The sequence below is a fragment of the Salmo salar genome, chromosome 09, assembly GCF_965601325.2.
Source record: "Salmo salar chromosome 09, fSalSal1, whole genome shotgun sequence".
Lineage (NCBI taxonomy): Eukaryota > Metazoa > Chordata > Actinopteri > Salmoniformes > Salmonidae > Salmo > Salmo salar.
This window is the reverse complement of record NC_138299.1, coordinates 25,226,551-25,249,700: the sequence shown is the minus strand read 5'-3', so window position 1 is coordinate 25,249,700 and position 23,150 is coordinate 25,226,551. Positions and strand designations below refer to the sequence as shown.

The window sequence follows — 23,150 nt, the reverse complement described above, 5'->3', positions numbered from 1 at the left end:
ACAATTAACATTTTCTTCCACTTTGACATTAGTATTTTGTGTAGATCGTTGACAAAAAATGACAGTTAAATCCATGTTAATCCCACTTTATAAGAAAATGTGGAAGTCTAAAAAATATAGACTCTTAGCTTTCATTTGACACCCAATTTGATATGCTGCTATGAACTTCACATGTTGGTGTGCATGGGTCTTTTTACATGGAAATGCCCTATTATGACTGGAGTGGTGTGAATGAGGGGACATCTGTGGACTTAAAAGAGTCCTCAGAGTGAGGAATGTCCTTAGTTTGACGTGAAAAGCATGGTTACTGATATACCATGTAAATCGATTGGGGTTGAAGATGGTCTGGGGGGATGGAGAGAAGCAAGGAGGAGGGGTTAGAGGCAGCAGGATGACACAGTGGTTACGAAAACACAATCTGTGGTGACACTGTCAAATTACATTATGTAGAGATCTATTATAGTATTTACAAGTAGATTCAGACTGTTCTCATGTCTGCGTGACATTCCACAACCATAATGTTAGAATAATGAAAACTCACACCGCCACTAGGAGAAAGTAAAATATCAGAAAGTATTACAATACTTCTTCTCAGTGCTGACTTTGAATAGGTTGTAAAGGTGAACAGTAAGCAGATGTCTTACAGGACTTAGATCTCCTACAGTGCCAGATGTAGTAGAGCTGGCACTGTAACCAAGCCACTGTAGTGAGCCTATAGTGACCTCTCCTCATCTGCTGTAGGAATGACCAGGAAATGTGGCACTCAAGCAGAGGTTCTGCTCTCCCTCATGACCACGCTCTCAGTGCCAACCACTGATCATCCTGGCTACTACCACACACCCTGTTACACCAGGACTACCTAAGGAAACCTGGACTGTCTGACCATGTGTCTGGCCAGGACCTGTCTCTTCCTACTGGGAGGACTACAGGACATTATACTGTGTCCCTGTGGGTTTACTCTGTATCTTTAATCAGTTCTGAGAATAGGAATACATTGAACTGGAATTCTTAAGACTTTTGAATATATTTATTTAAAATGTGCATGCACACACACACACAGAAGGGTCAGAGTAGGGACATGGAATAATAATTGGTGGTGGTACCTTGCATCCCGATCTCCAACAGAAGAAAGAAAATGAAAAAATAAAACCGACAGCTCAAAGAAATTATGGGGCAACAGAGGTTTAATTTAAGCCCAGTGTTCCCTCCTCCCCACTCAATCTCTCCTCCGTTAAGTCCATTAAGCAAAACAAAAACACTGGGGACACATGCCTCAACCCTCCATTAAAACATCTCTGGTCTGCATGAACATACAGCTCAAACTCATGAAAAAGCTTGGAGAAAACTGCTGCATTTGGTTACATCTCTCTACCAAAGTCTACGTATACAAAGCACACAATGTCAACAAGCAGTGGTAGAGGTGGAGTAGAGGCTGCTGTGAGCTTGGTCAAACACTAGATGGTGCTTCTGTTCAGTGATTGGCAACTTACTCTATACTGGTTCCTTTGGGAACATAAGACATGGCCATCAGTGTAGTGATGTTCCTGATTATCACCATTTCTGTGAAAACCTGTGTGCTGACCAACAGACAACAGTGGTGACAGATAGCTATGATCTGTACAACTCATCTGTTACTGTTTAACAAGCCTGTGTTTCTGCTGCAAAGCGTTACAGAGAAGCCTCTCTTTGCAACCAAAGTCGTCAGACAAGCAGACAAAGGATTACTTTTCTGTTTGATCAGTTCACTGTGGAAATATATCTGTGTAGTTATGGGGCAGATGAGGGTGTAGCGTCTATGAAAAGATCTCAATTGCATACTCCTCACTTCCTTCTCAAAACCCATTGGATGAGAAAGCCAGAGGTCCCGCCCTTCTTACCTTCACCAATGAGTTGAAGAGGCGGTAAGGCATATGCAATCGAGATTCTCCCCTTGGTTTCTATAAAGCGAAACTAGGAGATTCTTCCTCTGGGGTGTAAAGCCTGTCATAGGAAAGACACTGGACTCCTCACTGCTGAGGTAGACCAGAACTAAACCACATGTGAGCCAAACTAGCAAATCTCTACCAGAATACTCCAGCAATGACACACCATGTCCTCCCTCCCCTGACGATAGCAGATCTCCCATATTATTTTTTAATAGTCAGTAAACTGTCTCCCTGGATTAGGGAGCCTCCTAACCCCTGGTTGGGGGTGTGAGGAGTGGGCGGACTCCTGCTAGGCCTGGGGACCAGAGTACTTCATTCCTCAGATTAGAAGCAGCAGTGCAGCGGCCAGAGGTTCCAGAGAGACAATCTAAACAGCATCATGATTGGAAACGTACTGGGCATTTTGCTTTCATTAGTTACAGACCCCAAGCGCTACACTGCAGAGATTGTCCCAACGTCAATACAATGCATGCAAATACATGGGAGTGATTATTATTCCACAGTAAAGGAGATCACAGCAGTACTCAATTAAAATTCCAAAGTCAATTATACAAATCAATGTTTCCCTTTTATTTTACATTTATTGTATCATGTAATACAACAGCTGATAAACCATGATAAGCATTTTAATGTTTTAAAACCAGGTCGATGTAAGACACAGTAGGATAACTTTTCTACGATTGATACCGGAGGTGCGGTCAAGGTGTGTATAGTATATTCACTCAACACATCAGAGCAACATTAAGTAACTGAAAATGACATTGTCAGAGAGACCACGTAAACTACTAATAATTTATTTTACACAGCACTTTCATTTACAAACAAGAATCTCAGTCTCTGAATGCAAAAACTAATTTAGGGATCTGGCAGGTCATGTCTTCCACAGTGATGCTACTAGTGATGTAGAGTTAAAAAGGTCCAGGGGTGTCATGCACCCATCACTTTAGAGGGGGCAAAGTACATGAGGATATGCCTATTTTTCTGCATTGGTTATGTAAGCATACCTCTTTACCTGGTGTCATTTACCTGTTGTCGATTGTCATTTTGATGAGTGTGTCATTCTGACTGTTGTATATCACATCTCGATATGCTGCACTAACATGCCTAGGATATTACACCAGTATATGGGATCATATAGGCACATATCATGATCATTATCATAAGGTGCCAGATTACATTTAAACCAAGTATTTATCTATGTCTTGAGCTGTCTGTATCCTCCTGACTAGTGGTGCTTTTTTTTTAAGAAACTAAATATGCTTCTCTGACAAAATCTGGGTAAAAGATTGAAAGGAATGTGAGTCTTATTCAGTACATTTAGAAATTGCTTGCTTTTCTAAAGTCTAGCAACCTTGCCAGCAGGCATTCCAGCCAAGATGGTTAGATAAGATACTCTAATTTGACTGATAACTAGCTCCCAAGCAAATTCAGGCTGTGGTTGGTAGATTGGGAACCTATCTAGCTTGCTAGTTTAAGCTAACTTCATAAAATTGTTAAGTGGCTAGTATTACAGTAGAAACAAAATATTTATTCAACAAGGAGGCTACATAGCTTGTCAAATTAATTTATTAACAAACCATCTGCAAGTCCTACCCATCACTGGCTCTATACTTTGTTCCATGGTTCACCTTGGAAGGAACCATTTACTAGGGAGAATTGGGGGGCCTCTTTGCCTGGTCCACTCAGTGTGCCCCCTCTGTCAAATACTGCTGACAGATCTTTAAAAAAAGAATTAAGATAAAACATGGGCTTAAAAATTAAGTTGTCATTAACTTAACATCTGAAAAATTTGACAGATCTGAGGGGAAACATGTGCCCCCTATGAGCATGACGCCTCTGTTTTCTGGTAATTGGTCGATCTTCAGCATGGTCAGCCCCAATAAAAGAGCTTGGCTCTCCAAAGCATTATGAATGAGCATTATGAACGATTTCTTAATCTTGTCAATAATGAGGGAGTTTAAAAGCAGTTTAAAAATAACAGTATGAATAGAATAACTTCACCGACTCCGATACATCATCCCACATTCAAGTAGTATTGTCAAGTGTACACATTGTCCATAAGTAAAAAAGGCAACTCTGAAGCGCCATAGCTAAAAGGTACAGTTCACATAAAAACAGTACTGATTGTATTGGGGTGTTGGGCAGTCAAATGCTTTCAGAGTCTGGGTGAAGTGATGCAGTGATCTTGAGGTCATGCCACTGTGTTGTGGTCATACAGTCTTTTGTGGTCATAGTGTTATGTTGTGCTGCCTAATAGTATTTCTTTGGCATAATTCTCCCTTTAGGCTCTATGGAGCAGAGCTGTGGGTAGTTCTGTGGTCCTGTTCAGGGGTTCTGTGCCCAGGTGACCACGATGACACACAGACTGAGCAGTCCCACAAACAGGCCGAAGATCAGCAGACATACAGCCTGGGGGGGTGACATCACCTTAGTATTAAAGTATATACAACCCCAGGTAGTCAATCATTACATTGCCAGATGATATTGTAGAATAACTATGAATGGATGGCTGTATAAATTCAATAGTGGTGTTGTTTTCTTGAGTTTCCAGCCATGACAAATTTCTATTTTCTAAACAACTCCAGTATGAGGATGCATTTGGGAAGTGTACACTTACCCCGACAGACTCCAGAGACTTGAGTGGCTGGTTGCTGAGCCGGAGGTAGAAGATACCCGGGAACACAAACAACAGGCAGGTCGACGTGGTCGAGCCTGGAGGATGCAGAGACACAGGCGGTAAAACATCTCAGAACATACACAATATACTTAACACCCAAATCAAACAACAGATTAAAAGACAGTCACCCTAAACATGAGAACATTAACCAACCATTTGAAACCCATTTAGCTGATAAGGTTCTAACGTATGAATGCAAATGGTACAATAATAATCCTACCCCCCCCCCCCCCCTTCAAAGAAAACCCCATTAGTTAAAATGACTAAACACCTACCCACAACCCCGAACACATTCCTGATGTCAGGGACGAGGATGGCCAGCAGCATCACCATAGTCAGGATCAGGAGAGTAGAGAAGATATGATACACCCAGGAGAGAGGCCTATCTCCACAAAACAGCACTGACATTGCCTTCCGGGCCTTTAGGACAGACAGCACAGGTTTAGAGCAGTCATACAACTGGACTCATTAAAATATGGTACTGTGATTGGAGGAAAGTCAGAACTTTCGATGGGACAGACATGTACATTTTTGGTCATTTAGCAGACAGAATGCCCCAACTACTCATATGGAAGTATGAGAGTGTAAGCAGACAAGTAGGCGCAGAGCAGTAGTCTAAGAGGGGTACAGTACTTACAGGGAAATGGATGAGGGGTACAGTAAGCAGCACAGCCAGCAGGATGGCCAGACGCACAGCCATCACCAAAACATCACGCGGTAGGTACGTGTCGTAGCTTAGCAAGAGCTCCGAGTCCACGTGGCCTGTCAAAGATATAGCAGAGCTCGTCCTAATATTTCTTAATTCCATTACTTTTTAGATGTGTGTATTGTTAGATATTACTGCTAGGAACACAAGCATTGTGCAACACCCGCAATAATATCTGCTAAATATGTGTATGGAACCAATAACATTTGATTTGAGTGAAGGACTGGTCCAACATTTTGGAAGGAGGGGGAGACACCATGGATTTAATAGTTTCAACCAGCTCTCTCTCTGTGAGGTGTCACTGTCCGCTTACTGTAGAAGGTGAGGTAGCCGAACAAAGCAGAGACCAGGTAGAGCAGGAAGCTCAGAGAGATGCTAACATTCGTCACATTCTGCATCCTCTTCTTACTGGGCCTAAACACACATCAGGAGACGGATTTATTATTTCAGGATACATACATTTAAAAAGGCCCCACAATACATACATGATAACTGCAGAGGCCATTATCATTTCCATAGCAATATGCTGTGAAAGTAAACAGGAAATGACTGCCCACTCAGCCTTGTAGTTTTTCGGAATGCTCTTCAATAGACAGAAACATAGCACAATGGTATTCAAGAGCAAAACTTTCATAAAATGCATCTGGTTGAAGTAAATTCAACAAACAAATATATATAAAATTCTATTTGTTTGATGAATTTACTTCTACCAGATGCATTTTATGAAAGTTTTTATGAAAGAGATAGATTAGATAGATTAGATAGATAGATGCATTTTCATGAATATGACTATATAATTGTAAAGCCAGTTAAAAAAAGCATGGGAGATGATACGCAAGTAAAGTGGACGTCACTTTCACATCCTATTTGTCCAGAAATATATACATTTAGTGAGGAAGGATGAGGATAAACGGCGGCTGAGGTTATTATGCTTGATTAACAACAAGACAGAGTGACCCCATGCAGGCCGAGGGTTGTAGTAAGGACATCAAATACACAGGTATGTACAGTATGATGTGTATGGGATGTGTCAGGCAGGGTACTGACCGGTCCATCTCACTGTAGATGGGCAACACGGCAGTGTGGCAGAGGAAGGAGAAAGCCAGGGTGGGGATGGTGTAAGCACTCTGAAACACACAATCATTCACCACACTGCCGTCATTTAGGCCTTAGCAGTTTATACGGTAACCCGGGGAGGGGGAGCGGTTTATACGGTAACCCGGGGAGGGGGGAGCGGTTTATACGGTAACCCGGGGAGGGGGGGGAGCGGTTTATACGGTAACCCGGGGAGGGGGGGGAGCGGTTTATACGGTAACCCGGGGAGGGGGGGGAGCGGTTTATACGGTAACCCGGGGAGGGGGGGGAGCGGTTTATACGGTAACCCGGGGAGGGGGGGGAGCGGTTTATACGGTAACCCGGGGAGGGGGGAGCGGTTTATACGGTAACCCGGGGAGGGGGGAGCGGTTTATACGGTAACCCGGGGAGGGGGGAGCGGTTTATACGGTAACCCGGGGAGGGGGGAGCGGTTTATACGGTAACCCGGGGAGGGGGAGCGGTTTATACGGTAACCCGGGGAGGGGGAGCGGCAGTGTGTGTGCGGATCTAGTAGTTGGAGTAATAATAGTCATTACCAACAAAACTGAAGTGTGGTAATGTCACACACGTGGTATTCCATACACTGCACAACCCTGCACTCTTAATGATTGGGAAATCTCACCAGTGACCAACTAAGAACTAGAGACAGACGGTGCCATTTACTGAAGCGCTAAAAGATCCATAAGACTGTTTCTGCAATTGTAATCATTGTACTGCACTACTTATTGCAGCTTACCAATTATTATATAGCTTCTGTGTGTTTTATGGATTACATATCCAGGGTTGATGGAGACAACTTTTCAACCAATGCAGACATACCTTACTGGAGATGACAAAGAGTTTGGGTGTACATTCTGATTCCGAGGAATTGGATATCTGGAAAAATGTTATGAACAGAGAAAATGCAGCAAAGTTAAAGCTATTCCCTTCTTTTTTCTTCTTAAACGAGACCAGTTGTAAAAGGTGGCTGAACATGTGAGCGTTGTTGGGGTAGATTAAATTCCAGTCATGGCTGTGGAGAAATGTAAATAGCAGCCATTTAAAAATGGACCCAAAGCCGTGACTGTGTACAAGGAAGCAATAGTGCTGCGCTTATATCCAACAAGGTCAAAGGTCACTTCCTTGCACTGGCGAGGTCATAGGTACTTCCTCCCCTCCAGGACTGGCACCAATCACAGTGCAGTGTTCCCTGGTCTTCGTCATACATAACTAGCTCAGTCAGCCACCAAAGCCTCCCATTCAGAAACTCAATCTCCAGGATTGTATCCTATGGCCTAATCCTATGGCCCTGAACCAGGCCTGCAGTAAAGCTCACAGCCTTCAGGTCAATGTGACCAACAGTATTTGGTGTGTGTGGCCAGGGCAGTTTGCATTGTGGTTGTTACCTGGTTGATGCTCAGGGTCACATTGCTTGGGAGGGGGCAAGGGATGGCCGATTTCTTGACCACAACCTGGGAAGGAGGCAACAGGTCAGGTGGATTATGGAGGAAAAGAAACAAGTCCTTTACAAGCATAAGATTTGAACTGAACTCACCACAACTGTAAAGAAGAGAATGAAGAGGAATGCAAGGCTACTGGTGTAGCCCAAGAAACCTAGAGGGTGGAAGGAGAGAGATGGTGATATACACGGCCATCAAAGATTCAGGGGCAAGAGCGCCAGATGACGAGGCCAAACAAGGCCACTCACCAATCTTGGGCAGCAGAGCCAGAGGTAGAACCACACACACCGTCACCAGAATCAGCAACGTTTTGCCATCTTCATACCAGGCCCCCCTACAGAGAGATGGTCAGAGAGGATGAAGGGAGAGAGGGAAAGAGAATATTTTCTGTTTTCATAGATGAGTTGATATCTTCAGACCCCCCCCCCCCAGTTTATGATGAAGACACAAATGAGGAATCTCCCTCTCCCCTGGACCCCTCCAAAAAAACAAAAAAAAGGGTCTCCATTTCATGCTCAAATACAGCGAGACAGTCTCCTCATGTGGTATAAATTAAAGGCTTTAACTCTCACAAACCATAACAATTATGTAATTCACATGCAAACGTTCTGTCGCTCTGTCAGATGGGGCCAGATTTCAATCGCTGTTTTTTTTTTCTGAGGGAAAATAATATTTTCCTTTGCTGAGTGATAGCCTTGGGAGGTTTATTCAGAGGGCGGGTGGTGGGAGAGCGAGGGGGGGAGGGTGAAAGGGTGACGCGTGGAAGGCATGCTGGCTCCGCTGGGGTCGATCGGGATGGGGGTAAGCGGTGGCTCTGGCTGCTGTGTGTTGGGAGGGAAGGAAAGTGACGCAGTGTGGGGTCATGGGGGACTGGCTTCAGGGCTGTTTATGGGGCTCCCAGTATCAGCAGCACCTGCTCTGACCACAACACCAAGTGACTCGTTTGGCAGTTTCACAGCTCCTGGGTTACCATAGTGGCCCAAAGTTTTGTCTCTGTCTGCACGGGGTGGACATTCCTTAACAGGATGCCATGTAAACAACCACTCTGACCCAAACGCCTGTCTCAGCTCAAACCTAAACCCTTCCCTAGGACAATCAGGTTACACTACTGTTCAGTTCAGAACCTTTCCTCTGCTTCTACCCACACTGCTGCTGACAAAGGGAAGCCCATATCGCCACTGGCTCTCTGGAGGATATGGAACAACCCTGGTTAGTTTACTCAATGGAGGGGGGGGGGGGGTTGTTGAAATGCCCGTGAAATGTGGTATAACAAGCTGCAGGATGGGACCGAGTTTTGACTAGCTCTGCCAATGAGTCCATCTCCACCAAGTGTTGGAGATTAGCATAAATCTGGTCAATGCAGCAGAAACCTATCCCAGCTGTCCATGACTGTGCCTGGCTTCGTCAGTGGCCTTTAACAAGGGCCCATTGACTTACCGTAGGCAGTACATAAATCACTACAGACACGACTCGAAGGCTCCAAAATAGACTACAACTGACTGCCTTTCACTCTGGGATACCAAGATAAATGAGGCTGCAAAGGGGAAATGCTTTTTAATATAAATCAACTGGAGTATTTAGCATTTAATGGGCTTCAATATGAGTGTGTTAACATCCCAAAGCCACTCATCAACAGCGCTGTTTTGTTTCCCTCAGCACGGCCATAATTAAAATGGCAAAATTGATATCCCGTTGTATCGCTCTGATTCCAGGGAACATATGCAAGAGATTTGGGGCGAGGGAGTGCCTCTAATACAAAGCAGCTGTGAGGGGAAGAGTCAGATGTTGACGGACTGGGCCAAGACCAGCCACAGCTATCGCTCAGCTCAGTGTGGCTGGTAATAAAGTGAATGTAACTTCTTTCTAGGCCTTGGACTTCTCTGTGGGCTGTTCTCGGGAGGTAGGGAGGGGAAGGGGTACGTCTTCCAGGCAGCCAGGCCCAAATGACGGCCAGGACACTGGTGAAGTCTGAGGAACGGTTCTCAGTCAGGCAGAGGAACAGTTCCTCCAATGCTGCTCCACGTTACACAACACCACTGAGGCTTTCCTCCAAGCCCTGCTAGACAGTATTGTGGTTTGGTGACATATTTCCTCCACATTCTTCATGTGATCTTAGCTGAATCTGATGCCTGGCTAGGTATGAGTAGTTAATTCCAGGTTTAGCTGCCTTGTGGTTAGAATTCTCTTCGTCTTATGTCAGTTATTTGATCCAAATCTGCTCTAAATGGCATTTTACCTGTGTCAGTCAGGTCATGTGATTAATGCACCATATGGACAGAAATAACTGTTAGTGATAAGGCAGCTAAACCACAGGAGGAATGTCTTGGTAACTAGTCTCTTGTTTGAACAAGAGGTCTACTCATTTGAATTGAAAATGCAGGAAGTGTATGCATACCCAGAGGTCTCTGGGCTCAGGAAGCTGGCGATGGCTGCAGGAAGCTCTGTTTTCAAGATGAACATGTATGACGACATGGCTGGGGAGGAATATCAACAGAGACGTTCATTAGAGAGAGTTACAACCACATTGTTCACACGCAAGAGCAAATAATAAAATATGCTGTTCCAACCAAACACAGGTCAGACAAAGGTTTAGAATATTAGTCCACATCTCTCCAAGCTGACAGAGGTGGGGCAGCAGACTCCAGGGATCACCCAGCTAAGCATAAATTGCAGACACTATGCAGATGTTTCCACTGCAGAAGCCCTGTCAGGGCGGCCAGAATGGAGAGGGAAGGAATACTAACAATAATGATCCCTGACACTAATCCAGGTATTTCTCCTCCTCCCTCCTGCTTCCTAGGAAACAGGAAATCGTATGAGTCTCATAAGCCCCCACCCAAACTCTTCTGACAGCCAATCAGAGGCCAGACTTTAGGTCACTTCCTGTGGGTCAGACTTCCCACCCCTAATATGAGAGAGCGGGGCAAAGGGACAGAGGGAGCAAATGACATGAGGTGAGAAGTGTTTAGGTCAGGGTAAGTGAGAGAGTGTTAGTCAGTTGCTATGGTTAAGGGAGGCAGCGTTATGGGGATTAGGTTGGGGAATGAGGGAGGGCAAGCTGCCTGGACCAGACTGCCCTGGGGCTGGACTTCCTGTCTCCTTTAAACTAAACTGTACCCTTATCCCTACTGATCCACTAATTGTTTTCATTAGAAAACTCTTCCAACACTACTGCCCACACAGACAGACACACGCACAGATACTCATTGGGCGCCTATCATGGACTCGCACAGATGAAATGAACACTGTGCCTTTAACAGTGTATTTTCTCATAGGATTTGAGGTAACCCCAGCATCACATGCCAACTTGTCTCTGCCCTGGCCTTAATGAAGTGCAGTTACAGTGTTGGCATGCTTTACTATGGGGGTGCCAGGAATCTCCATTCCTCAGACATAATAACTCAGTGGTAATAGCCCAGTGGTATTATAGCCCAGTGGTATTCCTTGCTCACACATTCTCTCTGAGCTCAGTTCACAGACACTATGGTAAACACAGTACACCTAGTCTGGAGTTTAGTCTGACGTCTGGCATATGGACCACAGAACCCCGACCTTCCTTATGACCAGGCATAAAATACATTCACGGGTCCATATAGACTTTGACATGGGGAACATGATGAAACATGATGGAATTGTTTAGATTCATGCAGTCATTTACGGTAAGTAGACAACGTCTTCCACAAGCCAGACACATTGGTAGTGGGGAATATACTTACATCTCTAAACATAAGGCCATGAGCATAAAAATAATATTGATTAAATCAAAAGCTGTTGAAATATGGTCTTCATCAACAAAAAAAGGAGAATTGGTGTACTGTGTATGTACAGTATGTATCCTGTAGACAGTGGGAAGGTGTATTCAGCACCAGACAGAGGCACTTTCATTAAGCTAGTGGGCGGGGGCCTGTGATAGCCCAAGGCCAGTGGTTCCCAACCCTTTCAGTTACTGTACCACCAACTGAATTTTACTCTGCCTGAAGTACCCCTGAAGTACCCCCTCATGTGCATTTTACCAGTAGGCCTATGATCTCATGAGACTTCTCAAGTACCCCCTGTGGATAGGCCAAGTACCCCTAGTTGGGAGCCATTGCCCTAGGCCATGTAGTAATTAAGGTCGATAGGCCCATCAGCTTTTGGCAGGGTAGATAAGTGTTTTACCCAGAGTGAGCTAATTGCACCCCTTATAAAAGGACGGACAGGGGGGCATGGCAGTGCATAGGCCCTCTCTCAAGGACTGCCCCATGCTGGGACAACCACAAACATTTCAAAGGGCACTGCAATAATAATCCACTCAGCCCTGCTGCTAATGACTGGGTAAGAGAGAGCACCTCGGCTCCCATCTGTGTGAGAAGTAGGGCTGAGGAAGGGAGGGGGAGGTAGGAGTGGGGGCTCCCCATTAGGTCTCATCACTGAGGGGTGGGACTATGAGGGTCACCATCTGAGACCAATTAGTGTGTTTCAGCCCCATATGGAATGGGCCAGAGGGGACAGTACCTTGAGGTTAAAGGTTATCAGGGACTCGGGCCAATGGCCACACCAGGAAGGGTTGTGGTGCAGGGCCCTTTGGTTTCCAGCAGGAGGCCCAGTAAGACTGCAGTAAACACGAGTCAAATGAGCAGTTTATTTACTATTATTTCATTTGACCTTTATTTAACTAGGCAAGTCAGTTAAGAACAAATTCGTATTTACAATGACTGTCATTGACGCCTCTTGCACTGAGATGCCGTGCCTTAGACCGCTGCGCCACCCAGGAGCCCTAAAAGGAGTGGAGATGCCAGGGGTTGAACCCGGGGCCTCATACAGTTACAGGAAACATATCCAGCTTGACACCCTCCTCACTCCCGCCAGTGACACATCTGATACTGTGACATCATTGAGGCTAAACAGAGCCAGGTCTGCCTCACCGTAAGATGTTACTTCTCAATGGTGCTACTTCATTTCAAATGTTACAACTGCAGGATGCAGAATTGAGGAACTTAAGAGCAAAGAAACAAAGCTGACCTTACCTCCAATGTTTTGGATGAGAATAGTGACTCCAACAAGAACCTACAAAATTTAAAAGGGTGTTACTTGAATGATAGATTATTTCCTACGCAGGTACAAAAGTGAAATATCAGGGATCATAACGTTCCATAAATGTGTAGTACTGTACTAGGCATACAAGTCAAGCTTCATGTCTTACTTCCTCCTTGATGGAAACAGTGAATAATATTTATTTGTGACTTATGATTTGTTATTCGGACTCACTTTGCCTGGCTTCTGCAAGGCTCTGCCTCCTAGGTCTTCATATGAGGTGATACCTATGGGAGACAGATAAACACATCAATCCACTATAAACAAACATACTGTACATTCTCTACAGTTCACACCTAATCTGGAACAGGAACTATATGGAAGTGTACTATAATTCTAATTCCCATTGACATCGAAACCAACTCTCAGGAGACAATACTGGTAGTAACCTACTCAAGACGATTGAATTAGAGGTGTGCCATCACCTGACTCATCATGTGGGTTTATTTTAGCTTGACGAAGAGATCAGATGGAATGAGCTAGATTGACATTATTACACCGTCAGCCTAATCATGCTCTATCATACAGACACAGATGACATGAGCTCTGAAGGCCAGCTCACCTGTATGATCACACAGCTTCAGTAGGAGGTGTATAGAGTAAGCTGCCAGACTGGACACTAGCAGCAAGAGGATACTGCAGACATGGTGGACATGGAGCCACATTCACATCACAGTGACATACATAGAGATACAGTTGTAGAGCTTGTATGGGAAAGCTGAGCACACAAAGGATTTAAGAGGCAGCTCAATTCTTTCTTAAAAATATGCCTGGATGTGTTCTACTCACCAAAAGCCCACTATGCCTGTGTTGGCCATAGTATAGGCCAGGCCCAGGATGCCACTGCCCATGATGGCATTCATCAGGTTGAAGACCGAGGAGGTAAAGGAGGCCCCTTTAGCCCTTGGCTCCTCTGCTCTCTGGAGAGGTAGCGGAAGAGTGAGGGGGGGGGGGGGGCATAAGGAGAGCTCAGTCAATCACAAATCAATATACAACTGACTACACAATAGCTTACTTTTACTTGAAAGCACAATTTCTGATACAAAACAATCAAGAAAGGGACACACGGACTGACTCTACTACTTAGAGGAAACCCTTCTGAGATGTAATGGTGATGAGGATCACTGTACTATAATGAAATGTAGGATGTGGGAATGGAATGAGGGATGAGTGGATTTGAGCCATAGCCTGCAGGACAGCTGCCTGAGCTGGGTATATTAAGGGTGATGCCTGGCTCGGCTTGGCCTCTCTATTCGGGAATACCCTGGAGAGATCCAGCCACAACCCTGGTGTCAGTGTCACAGCAAACAGGACTACGAGTCTGGATTAACATACACGTTTTTGGATCTGATATAGCCAAGGTTACAGCAGTGGACAGGAAGTGCACTATAATTACATCAAATCAAATGTTATTGGTCACATGTGTTTAGCAGATGTTATTGCGGGTGTAGCGAATAGCTGTGTTTCTAGCTCCGACAGTAAAGTAATACCTGACAATTTCACAACATACAACACACACAAATCATAGTAAAGGAATGGGAGTAAGAAAATATTAATATTTGGACAAGCAATGTCAGAGCGGCATATACTAAGATACAGTAGAATACAGAATACATTATATACATACGAGATGAGTAATGCAAAATATGAACACATTAAAAAGTGACTAGAGGGCTAAACATGGAGGCGATATGGGAACTTGCAGAGAAGCTCTTTCGGTGCCATAGTAAAACCTCTGAGGTGCTCCAATTCCCGTGTAGGTTCATTTGTTTCACAGCCATCAATCACCATAATGAGTAACCAGTCCAATCAATCATTTTAAAGACCAGTGTTTCAATGCTTGACCTTATTAGGGGCCATTATTTTCTTTGTCATGACCTCTAAGGTTCACTTTACAGTGGGATGTGTGAAAATGCCAAAGTAATATGTAGCCTACTAGTCACTACCTGCTGGCTCAATAATAACTTTTAACAAATCATTCTAATGGGATGCGTACAGTTCCTCCCTGGGGTCAAATCATTGTGAAATGTGGACTTTGCAATGCCAAACAGCCTGAGATGAGAATGTGCATGATTTACAAAGTGCTGAGGGAGACAATGCAAGTGAACTAAAGTGTCATGTGAGATAGAATTGTACAGATTGAGCATGTGACTCATGTTCACTAGCTGGGTCCTGCCTTCTATTTGACCGTTTCACTTTCTAATGTAATATAGACTCCCTACTAGAGACCAGTTGTAGTAGGCTAGATTGGGATTGTAAACCGGTTGCTGAGTGCTTACTTACATTTCCCAGGAGAGGGTTGGTCTCGCTGCCCATGTCCTCCGCAGCGGCCCAATGGTCAGAATGGACGGTGGTGCCTTCTCCATTGATAATCATGTCTCCAGGTGACTTACCCACGAGCAAGGCGTTAGTAGAATGTTACTTACAACAACCAATACAATAGATACCTCATCTGTGCAGTTTGTGGTGCCTGTTGACGGCAAACGCTTCCTTTAATTTAACCAACAAAATATGCTCCACTATGAGAAACGTTCTAGCTGTGTCTGCAATTTCTCACAGTTGATTTGAGGTGGTCATATGACATGAAAACGCTTCCGCTTGTATTCGTCGCCTTTATAGGTCGCACAACATTTCTATCAAATCAGAGATCGACAGTTCCATTTGACGAATCATGTGGCTGCAAACAAGTCCACTAATGATGACATAGCCATGTGCGCGCTATGCAGAGCCGATGTTGAGGTGATGAATGCGTTTCAATGTTTACGTTTGTACTGAATAAAGTAATCTTTCCATGCAATATCAAACAGTAATCGTTCAGTGTTGTGTGTCAATTATGCGTTTTATATTTGACATATATTGTCTGTTAGTTTTTAATTTTCCTAATGTAGATGCTTAGGACAGGTAATATTTCAAAGAGACCTCTTCTACGATTTGTCATTGCAGGATTATTCCTAGAATATTCTCACTACTACAAATTTAAAACAGCTTGCAATCCCGCTATCGATACCGGACCCAGTGTTCTGCGGTCCCGAGCATCAACTTGTTCTGTGAGTGTTCCCGAATCAGATGCCTGTGCAGCAACAATACAGAGCGATGGAGCCCAGCTTATGCACAGCTCCTCCAGAGGTCCGAGGTATGACTTGTTTGGATAAAGAAGCCTTTGCCCAGATAGTTGTTGTCCCAGCCCTGCGTGTGACAAAATAAGTCCTGAATAAATTGGTAAAGAGCCCGAAAGAAATAGCCCTCCAGCGCCCAGGCATGCGAAGAGTTGTGGCGGTCAGAAGGCAGCGATAATGACAGGCTCTTGCTGCTGGACCCTGCCAGTGTCTCCTCACCCAACTCATTCAGCGACGCCGAGGCGTTGCGGTCATTTGGAGTACCTCAAGAGCTACAGCGCAACAAGCTACGGCTGACCTATGATAACCTGAAGAGTGAGGAGGTTCTGCGCACTCTGCTTCCAGAGGGACTGGATGTCACTCAGGGTTTAGTCGAGTGGGTCACATTGCACATATGAACCTGCGGGAGCACCAGCTGCCCTACAGAAATCTCATAGGTGAGAGTGCCACAAACATACTGTACTGTTCTGCATCACAATATAAGTAGTACTATCTGTCAGAAGACAGACACAGGCATGGGTATCAGAGATGCTGTTGACAGGTCATTGTGTATTTTACAAGTGATGCTTTCTTCAATCCCTGACCACCCTCCAAAGATTGTGTTTCCTGAGTGGTCAATTAGCTACCGATGAAATACATTAAGTGCGTGTGTGAGGGAAAACAATAGTGCTGATTCATTTTGTTTTACTGGCATGATGCTGTCTGCTGTTGCGAATCAATTTCCAGGCCAAGTCATAATGGATAAGAACCCTGGGGTGACCTGTGTGGTCAATAAGACCAACACCATCGACTCCACCTACCGCTTCTTCAAGATGGAGGTGATGGTTGGAGAGGAAAATATGGTGACCAAAGTCCTATGAAATTGTGATTTTGATGAAACATAGTTTGTCATGAAATCAGAGGCATGTGCATTGCATTCATTCCTTATCTTCACGCTCCCTCTGCTATAGGTGCGTGAGAACGGTGACATGAGTTTGATTTCTCCTGTGTGTATTGGAACTGTCATGGGGTTCACCTAGGGGTCATGATAAGGGCTGTACCACATGTTTAATGTATTATAATAATTGATTATGCCTATGTTGTATTAATAGAAGGGGAGGGGTTATAAGACCCCTCCCTCCTTACATTTATAGGGTCCTAGACTACAGATTAACAATATATACTGCTCAAAAAAATAAAGGGAACACTTAAACAACACATCCTAGATCTGAATGAAAGAAATAATCTTATTAAATACTTTTTTCTTTACATAGTTGAATGTGCTGACAACAAAATCACACAAAAATAATCAATGGAAATCCAATTTATCAACCCATGGAGGTCTGGATTTGGAGTCACACTCAAAATTAAAGTGGAAAACCACACTACAGGCTGATCCAACTTTGATGTAATGTCCTTAAAACAAGTCAAAATGAGGCTCAGTAGTGTGTGTGGCCTCCACGTGCCTGTATGACCTCCCTACAATGCCTGGGCATGCTCCTGATGAGGTGGCGGATGGTCTCCTGAGGGATCTCCTCCCAGACCTGGACTAAAGCATCCGCCAACTCCTGGACAGTCTGTGGTGCAACGTGGCGTTGGTGGATGGAGCGAGACATGATGTCCCAGATGTGCTCAATTGGATTCAGGTCTGGTGAACGGGCGAGCCAGTCCATAGCATCAATGCCTTCCTCTTGCAGGAACTGCTGACACACTCCAGCCACATGAGGTCTAGCATTGTCTTGCATTAGGAGGAACCCAGGGCCAACCGCACCAGCATATGGTCTCACAAGGGGTCTGAGGAGCTCATCTCGGTACCTAATGGCAGGCAGGCTACCTCTGGCGAGCACATGGAGGGCTGTGCGGCCCCACAAAGAAATTCCACCCCACACCATGACTGACCCACTGCCAAACCGGTCATGCTGGAGGATGTTGCAGGCAGCAGAACATTCTCCACGGCGTCTCCAGACTCTGTCACGTCTGTCACGTGCTCGGTGTGAACCTGCTTTCATCTGTGAAGAACACAGGGCGCCAGTGGCGAATTTGCCAATCTTGGTGTATTCTGGCAAATGCCAAACGTCCTGCACGGTGTTGGGCTGTAAGCACAACCCCCACCTGTGGACGTCGGGCCCTCATACCACCCTCATGGAGTCTGTTTCTGACCGTTTGAGCAGACACATGCACATTTGTGGCCTGCTGGAGGTCATTTTGCAGGGCTCTGGCAGTGCTTCTCCTGCTCCTCCTTGCACAAAGGCGGGGGTAGCGGTCCTGCTGCTGGGTTGTTGCCCTCCTACGGCCTCCTCCACGTCTCCTGATGTACTGGCCTGTCTCCTGGTAGCGCCTCCATGCTCTGGACACTACGCTGACAGACATAGCAAACCCTCTTGCCACAGCTCGCATTGATGTGCCATCCTGGATGAGCTGCACTACCTGAGCCACTTGTGTGGGTTGTAGACTCCGTCTCATGCTACCACTAGAGTGAAAGCACCGCCAGCATTCAAAAGTGACCAAAACATCAGCCAGGAAGCATAGGAACTGAGAAGTGGTCTGTGGTCCCCACCTGCAGAACCACTCCTTTATTGGGGGTGTCTTGCTAATTGCCTATAATTTCCACCTGTTGTCTATTCCATTTGCACAACAGCATGTGAAATTTGTCAATCAGTGTTGCTTCCTAAGTGGACAGTTTGATTTCACAGAAGTGTGATTGACTTGGAGTTACATTGTGTTGTTTAAGTGTTCCCTTTATTTTTTTGAGCAGTGTATATATTCATTATAAAGGTTTAATATTGTTCCACAGTCTTTTATAATCTCTGCCTCTTATAAAGAAACTGTCTGAGACATGTGTGACTGTGAAGACAGAACTCTGCAGGGGAGTGAAAGAGGTAAGAGACTAGTCAGATATTCCAGTATAAATCAACTTGGACATTTACTGCTAAGCTTTTAGATAACACTAAAACTCTTGTTTAGCTATGTAGCCATGGGTTTGGTCTCATGAGAAGACGGTAATGACGTAGGCAGTGACATCACTAAGATATATGACTGTAGGCATGATAAAACTTGGACCCTTTTCTATTTTGCAGAACTTACTTGGAAACATGCGTGCTATGTTCCTGTTGCCAACTTCTGTCTGCAATTGCATTAAAGGTTTTTGAATGATTTAATTAAAGATATTGTCAGAATGCTAATTTCACCAATGAGCCAATGATTGACAAGGAACGAACCCCAACAGAACCCTCGTTTTAGCACGAAGCATGAGCGTGTGGTGGCTCTTCTAAAACGCGGTGACACTGTGCTGGATGTGTTCGCTGGTGTGGGTCTCTTTGTCATCCCCGCTGCACTATGTTGGCCAATGACCTCAAACCTGAGTCCCACCGCTGGCTGCAGCACAACTGTAAGCTGAACAAGGTGGAGCATAAGGTCGCAACCTTTAACCTGGACGGCAGGGCCTTCATCCAGGGGCCACTGAAGCAGAAGCTGCCTGCCCTGCGGAAGGGGACAGCCAGTGTACATGTGATGTGAAACTGCCGCAGGTGCACTGCTATGGGTTCTCTAAGGAGTACGACCGTCAGAGAGACATGGTGGAAAGGGCCTCAGCCAGCCTGGGGTTATCCCAAGAGGGGCCGTGCTCTGTGCATCTGGTGAGGAATGTGGCACCCAACAAGGAGATGATGTGTGTGACCTTCACCATCCCCAAAGAGGTGCTCTTCAGCAGTAAGAACACACACAGGCAGGTGAGCTTTCATTCACACAGTACTCAAACATGCATGATTCATTCACTCTGAAAGACTGAAAATACAAATACTCTCCTCAGAAACCATAGAAGAACCAGCGCCAAAGAGACAGAAGTGTGGGGAGACAAAAGATTGAATATATTTGACCAAGGAAGTCATTCTGAGACATAAAAATTATACATTTCGTTTTTGATCTCTGAATGGTGTTCACATTATTTTTTTAAAGTGTCAATGAGGCAGTCATGATCTAAATCATGGTAACGTCTTGACCTAAAAAAAACATTCAAACGGGTTGTTGTTGTTGTTGACTGTATTTCAAATACTGGTCCATTATCCAGGTCAAACAATAAGGCATTGTTTCAATAGTTTTATTATCCAACAAACAGGACATGGTTCAGACCACAACTGGCTTGTTTTTTAAATATTTATTTTAATAAAAATGAAAATAAGATAATACAAAAATAGCAACATATACATCCTGGTCTGACTTTAAACCACCATCCATAGCGGTCTATGGCTCCCTCCACAATGTAGAGCAGGATGGTGATTTGAGTCCTAGGACAAGAGTTTATATTGACAGCCTCATATTTCTGAGCTCCTCCCTCTGTTTTTGAGGGGTCAGCCCAGTGGATGGAAGAGCCCACTGAAGGCATCCTGGATGGCTCGATGACACGCCAGTCCTGAGTTGTATCCTCCAGCCATGTCCTGGGGCTGGGCAGTACGCACGTGGTTCAAATACCTACCAACAGAAAGAGAGAAGAAACATACCAGTAAAAAATATAATTTTGTAACAAAGCAGTGTCAGCACCTACAGTGCATTTGCAAAGTATTCAGACCCCTTGACTTTTTCCACATTTTGTTACGTTACAGTCTTATTCCAAAATGTATTAAATGCATTTTTCCCCCTCATTATTTTACACACAATACCCCATAATGACAAAGGGAAAACAGGTTTAGACATTTTTACAAATGTATTAAAAATAAACTGCCTTATTTACATAAGTATTCAGACCCTTTGCTAGAAGACTCGAAATTGAGCTCAGGTGCATCCTGTTTCCATTGATCATCCTTGAGATGTTTCTCCAACTTGGAGTCCACCTGTAGTAAATTCAATTGATTTGGAAAGGCACACACCTAAGGTTCCACAGTTGACAGTGCATGTCAGAGCAAAAACCAAGCCATAAGGTCGAAGGAATTGTCAGTAGAGCTCAGAGACAGGAGTGTTGAGGCACAGACCTGGGGAAGGGTACAGTGGCCTCCATCATTCTTAAATGGAAGAAGTTTGGAACCACCATACACTTGCTGGCTGCCCGGCCAAACTGAGCAAATCGGGGAGGAGGGCCTTGGTCAGGGCGGTGAACCCAATGGTCACTCTGACAGAGCTTCAGAGTTCCTCTGTGGAGATGGGAGAACCTTCCAGAAGGACAACCATCTCTGCTGCACTCTACCAAGTAGAGTGGCCAGACGGAAGCCACTCCTTGGTAAAAGGCACATGACAGCCTGCTTGGAGGTTGCCAAAAGGCACCTAAAGACTCTCAGACCTTGAGAAACAAGATTTTCTGATCTGATGAAACCAAGATTGAACTCTTTGGCCTGAATGCCAACCGTCACGTCTGGAGGAAACCTGACACGATCCCTACGGTGAAGCATGGTGGTGGCAGCATCATGCTCTGGGGATGTTTTTCAGCGGCAGGGACTGGGAGACTTGTCAGGATCGAGGGAAAGATGAACGGAGAAAAGTACAGAGATATCCTTGATGAAAACCTGCTTCCAGAGTACTCAGGACATCAGACTGGGGCAAAGGTTAACCTTCCAACAGGACCATGACCCTAAGCTCACAGCCAAGACAACACAGGATTGGCTTCAGGACAAGTCTGAATGTCCTTGAGTGGCCCAGCCAGAGGCTGGACTTGAACCTGATCGAACATCTCTGGAGAGACCTGAAAATAGCTGTGCAGCGACACTCCCCATCCAACCTGATAGAGCTTGAAAAGATCTGCAAAGAATAAGTGGAAAAACTCCCCAAATACAGGTGTGCCAAGCTTATAGCGTCATACCCAAGAAGACTCGAGGCTGTAATCACTGCCAAATATGCTTAAAGAAAGTACTGTGTAAAGGGTCTGCACACTTATAAATGTGTTGTTTTTTAATATTAATACATTTGCAAAAATTTCTAAAAAACAGTTTTTGCTTTGTGGTTATGGGGTTGTGTGTGTAGATTGATAAGGGGAAAAAAAACAATAATACATTTTAGAATAAGCTTGTAACGTAACAAAATGTTGAAAAAGTCAAGGGGTCTGAATACTTTCCAAAGGCACTGTATATTAGTCTACTATCCCCTCTCCATCATCCCTATATTAGCATCACTGCTACCAACTACTGTATATGTGATGTGAAGATAAAATCTACACAGTCGGTCTTCAGAGGTGGTGAGGCCTTTAAAAACAAAATCACCCAGTCAACACATCCAAAGCTTGGATGCAAGGGTATTGATGCAGTTGATGTGAAGCGTTTCTTGAGCATTGGTTGATTTTTCCTCAGACACTTGGCCCACACCCAAGGTTTTTCTAGCCCTCCAGAATTCCCTCAGCCCCATATGAAGGCAGGAGTAAACAGCCCGTCAACCCCACACAGTGCACACTCACAAACACCTTGTGCCTCGGAGCCCCTCCACCCTGCCACCATTATAGTATTATAGATGTCTTTTATTTTTAAGTGCATACAGATGTCGCCCTAGCCCACCAGAGGATGGCGAGTCACTGTTAATTTTCACTCTGAGCTGTAGATGGAAAAACAGCTGAGCTGTCTACTGTACCTTAGTACCCTGGTCTCTGTGGTGACGGGGGTGCTCTTCCTAACTCTACCTCCCCTCCTCCTCCCACACTCAGTCCTAGGCTATCAGTCAGCAACCTCCCACCCCCACACTACTGGGCCTCCCTCACTGGGTTCTACAGTCTCTGACTACTAAGCTAACATAGTCCTCAAGCCACTGAGACCCAACAGACAGCACACCCTCACCCCTCTCCTCTCCCACACTCACAGCCCAAACACAGAGGGCTAAAGCCCCCACACGTGTTAGGATTTGTGCCTCCTGTCCCTGAGAGCCAGGGAAAGTGAAATAGGAAGTGAGCACACAGACAGCCCTCTGATTTCTGCTCCGGTTCGGTCTGCTTTACAGAGTAACCCAACACGTGGGGAGGCTCGGAGAGAGTGGGAGGGAGGTGGTGTGTGTTGGAGTATGTGTTTATGGAGCATTTCTTTTTGGCGGTTTATATGTGTACCTGTGTGTATTTAACATGGTACACAGTATATGAAAAAAATACTAATATCTAAAAACCAACTGCTGAGCATAACGTATGCATGGTCATTAATATGGCATTTACTAATGTGTTATGCATTGACATGAACAGAA

General features: G+C 45.0%; 2 protein-coding genes and 1 pseudogene across 2 annotated transcripts in view; 1 reads left to right on the top strand and 2 right to left on the bottom strand.

Moving 5' to 3' along the window:
- Positions 1-2,471: 2,471 nt before the first annotated feature.
- slc38a6 (solute carrier family 38 member 6) lies at positions 2,472-15,537 on the bottom strand. The gene is made up of 16 exons (XM_014210728.3): positions 15,199-15,537; positions 13,705-13,835; positions 13,478-13,551; positions 13,090-13,142; positions 12,849-12,888; positions 10,238-10,316; positions 8,091-8,176; positions 7,938-7,996; positions 7,789-7,854; positions 7,223-7,279; positions 6,356-6,435; positions 5,622-5,722; positions 5,240-5,364; positions 4,878-5,022; positions 4,543-4,637; positions 2,472-4,334 (listed from the first exon to the last, which is right to left on the bottom strand). Exons 1-16 carry the CDS (start codon positions 15,289-15,291, stop codon positions 4,251-4,253), a joined length of 1,368 nt encoding a protein of 455 aa, XP_014066203.1. The 5' UTR covers positions 15,292-15,537; the 3' UTR covers positions 2,472-4,250.
- Positions 15,538-16,768: 1,231 nt separating this feature from the next.
- On the top strand, positions 16,769-19,973 carry LOC106610919 (tRNA (guanine(37)-N(1))-methyltransferase pseudogene; annotated as a pseudogene).
- Positions 19,974-20,148: 175 nt separating this feature from the next.
- mnat1 (MNAT1 component of CDK activating kinase) overlaps positions 20,149-23,150 on the bottom strand; it is a 61,137-nt gene continuing 58,135 nt past the window's right edge. The window contains exon 8 of the mRNA XM_014210730.3: positions 20,149-20,477. Coding sequence (XP_014066205.1) covers positions 20,357-20,477 — 121 coding nt within the window. The 3' untranslated portion in view covers positions 20,149-20,356. The remainder of the gene's footprint in view (positions 20,478-23,150) is intronic.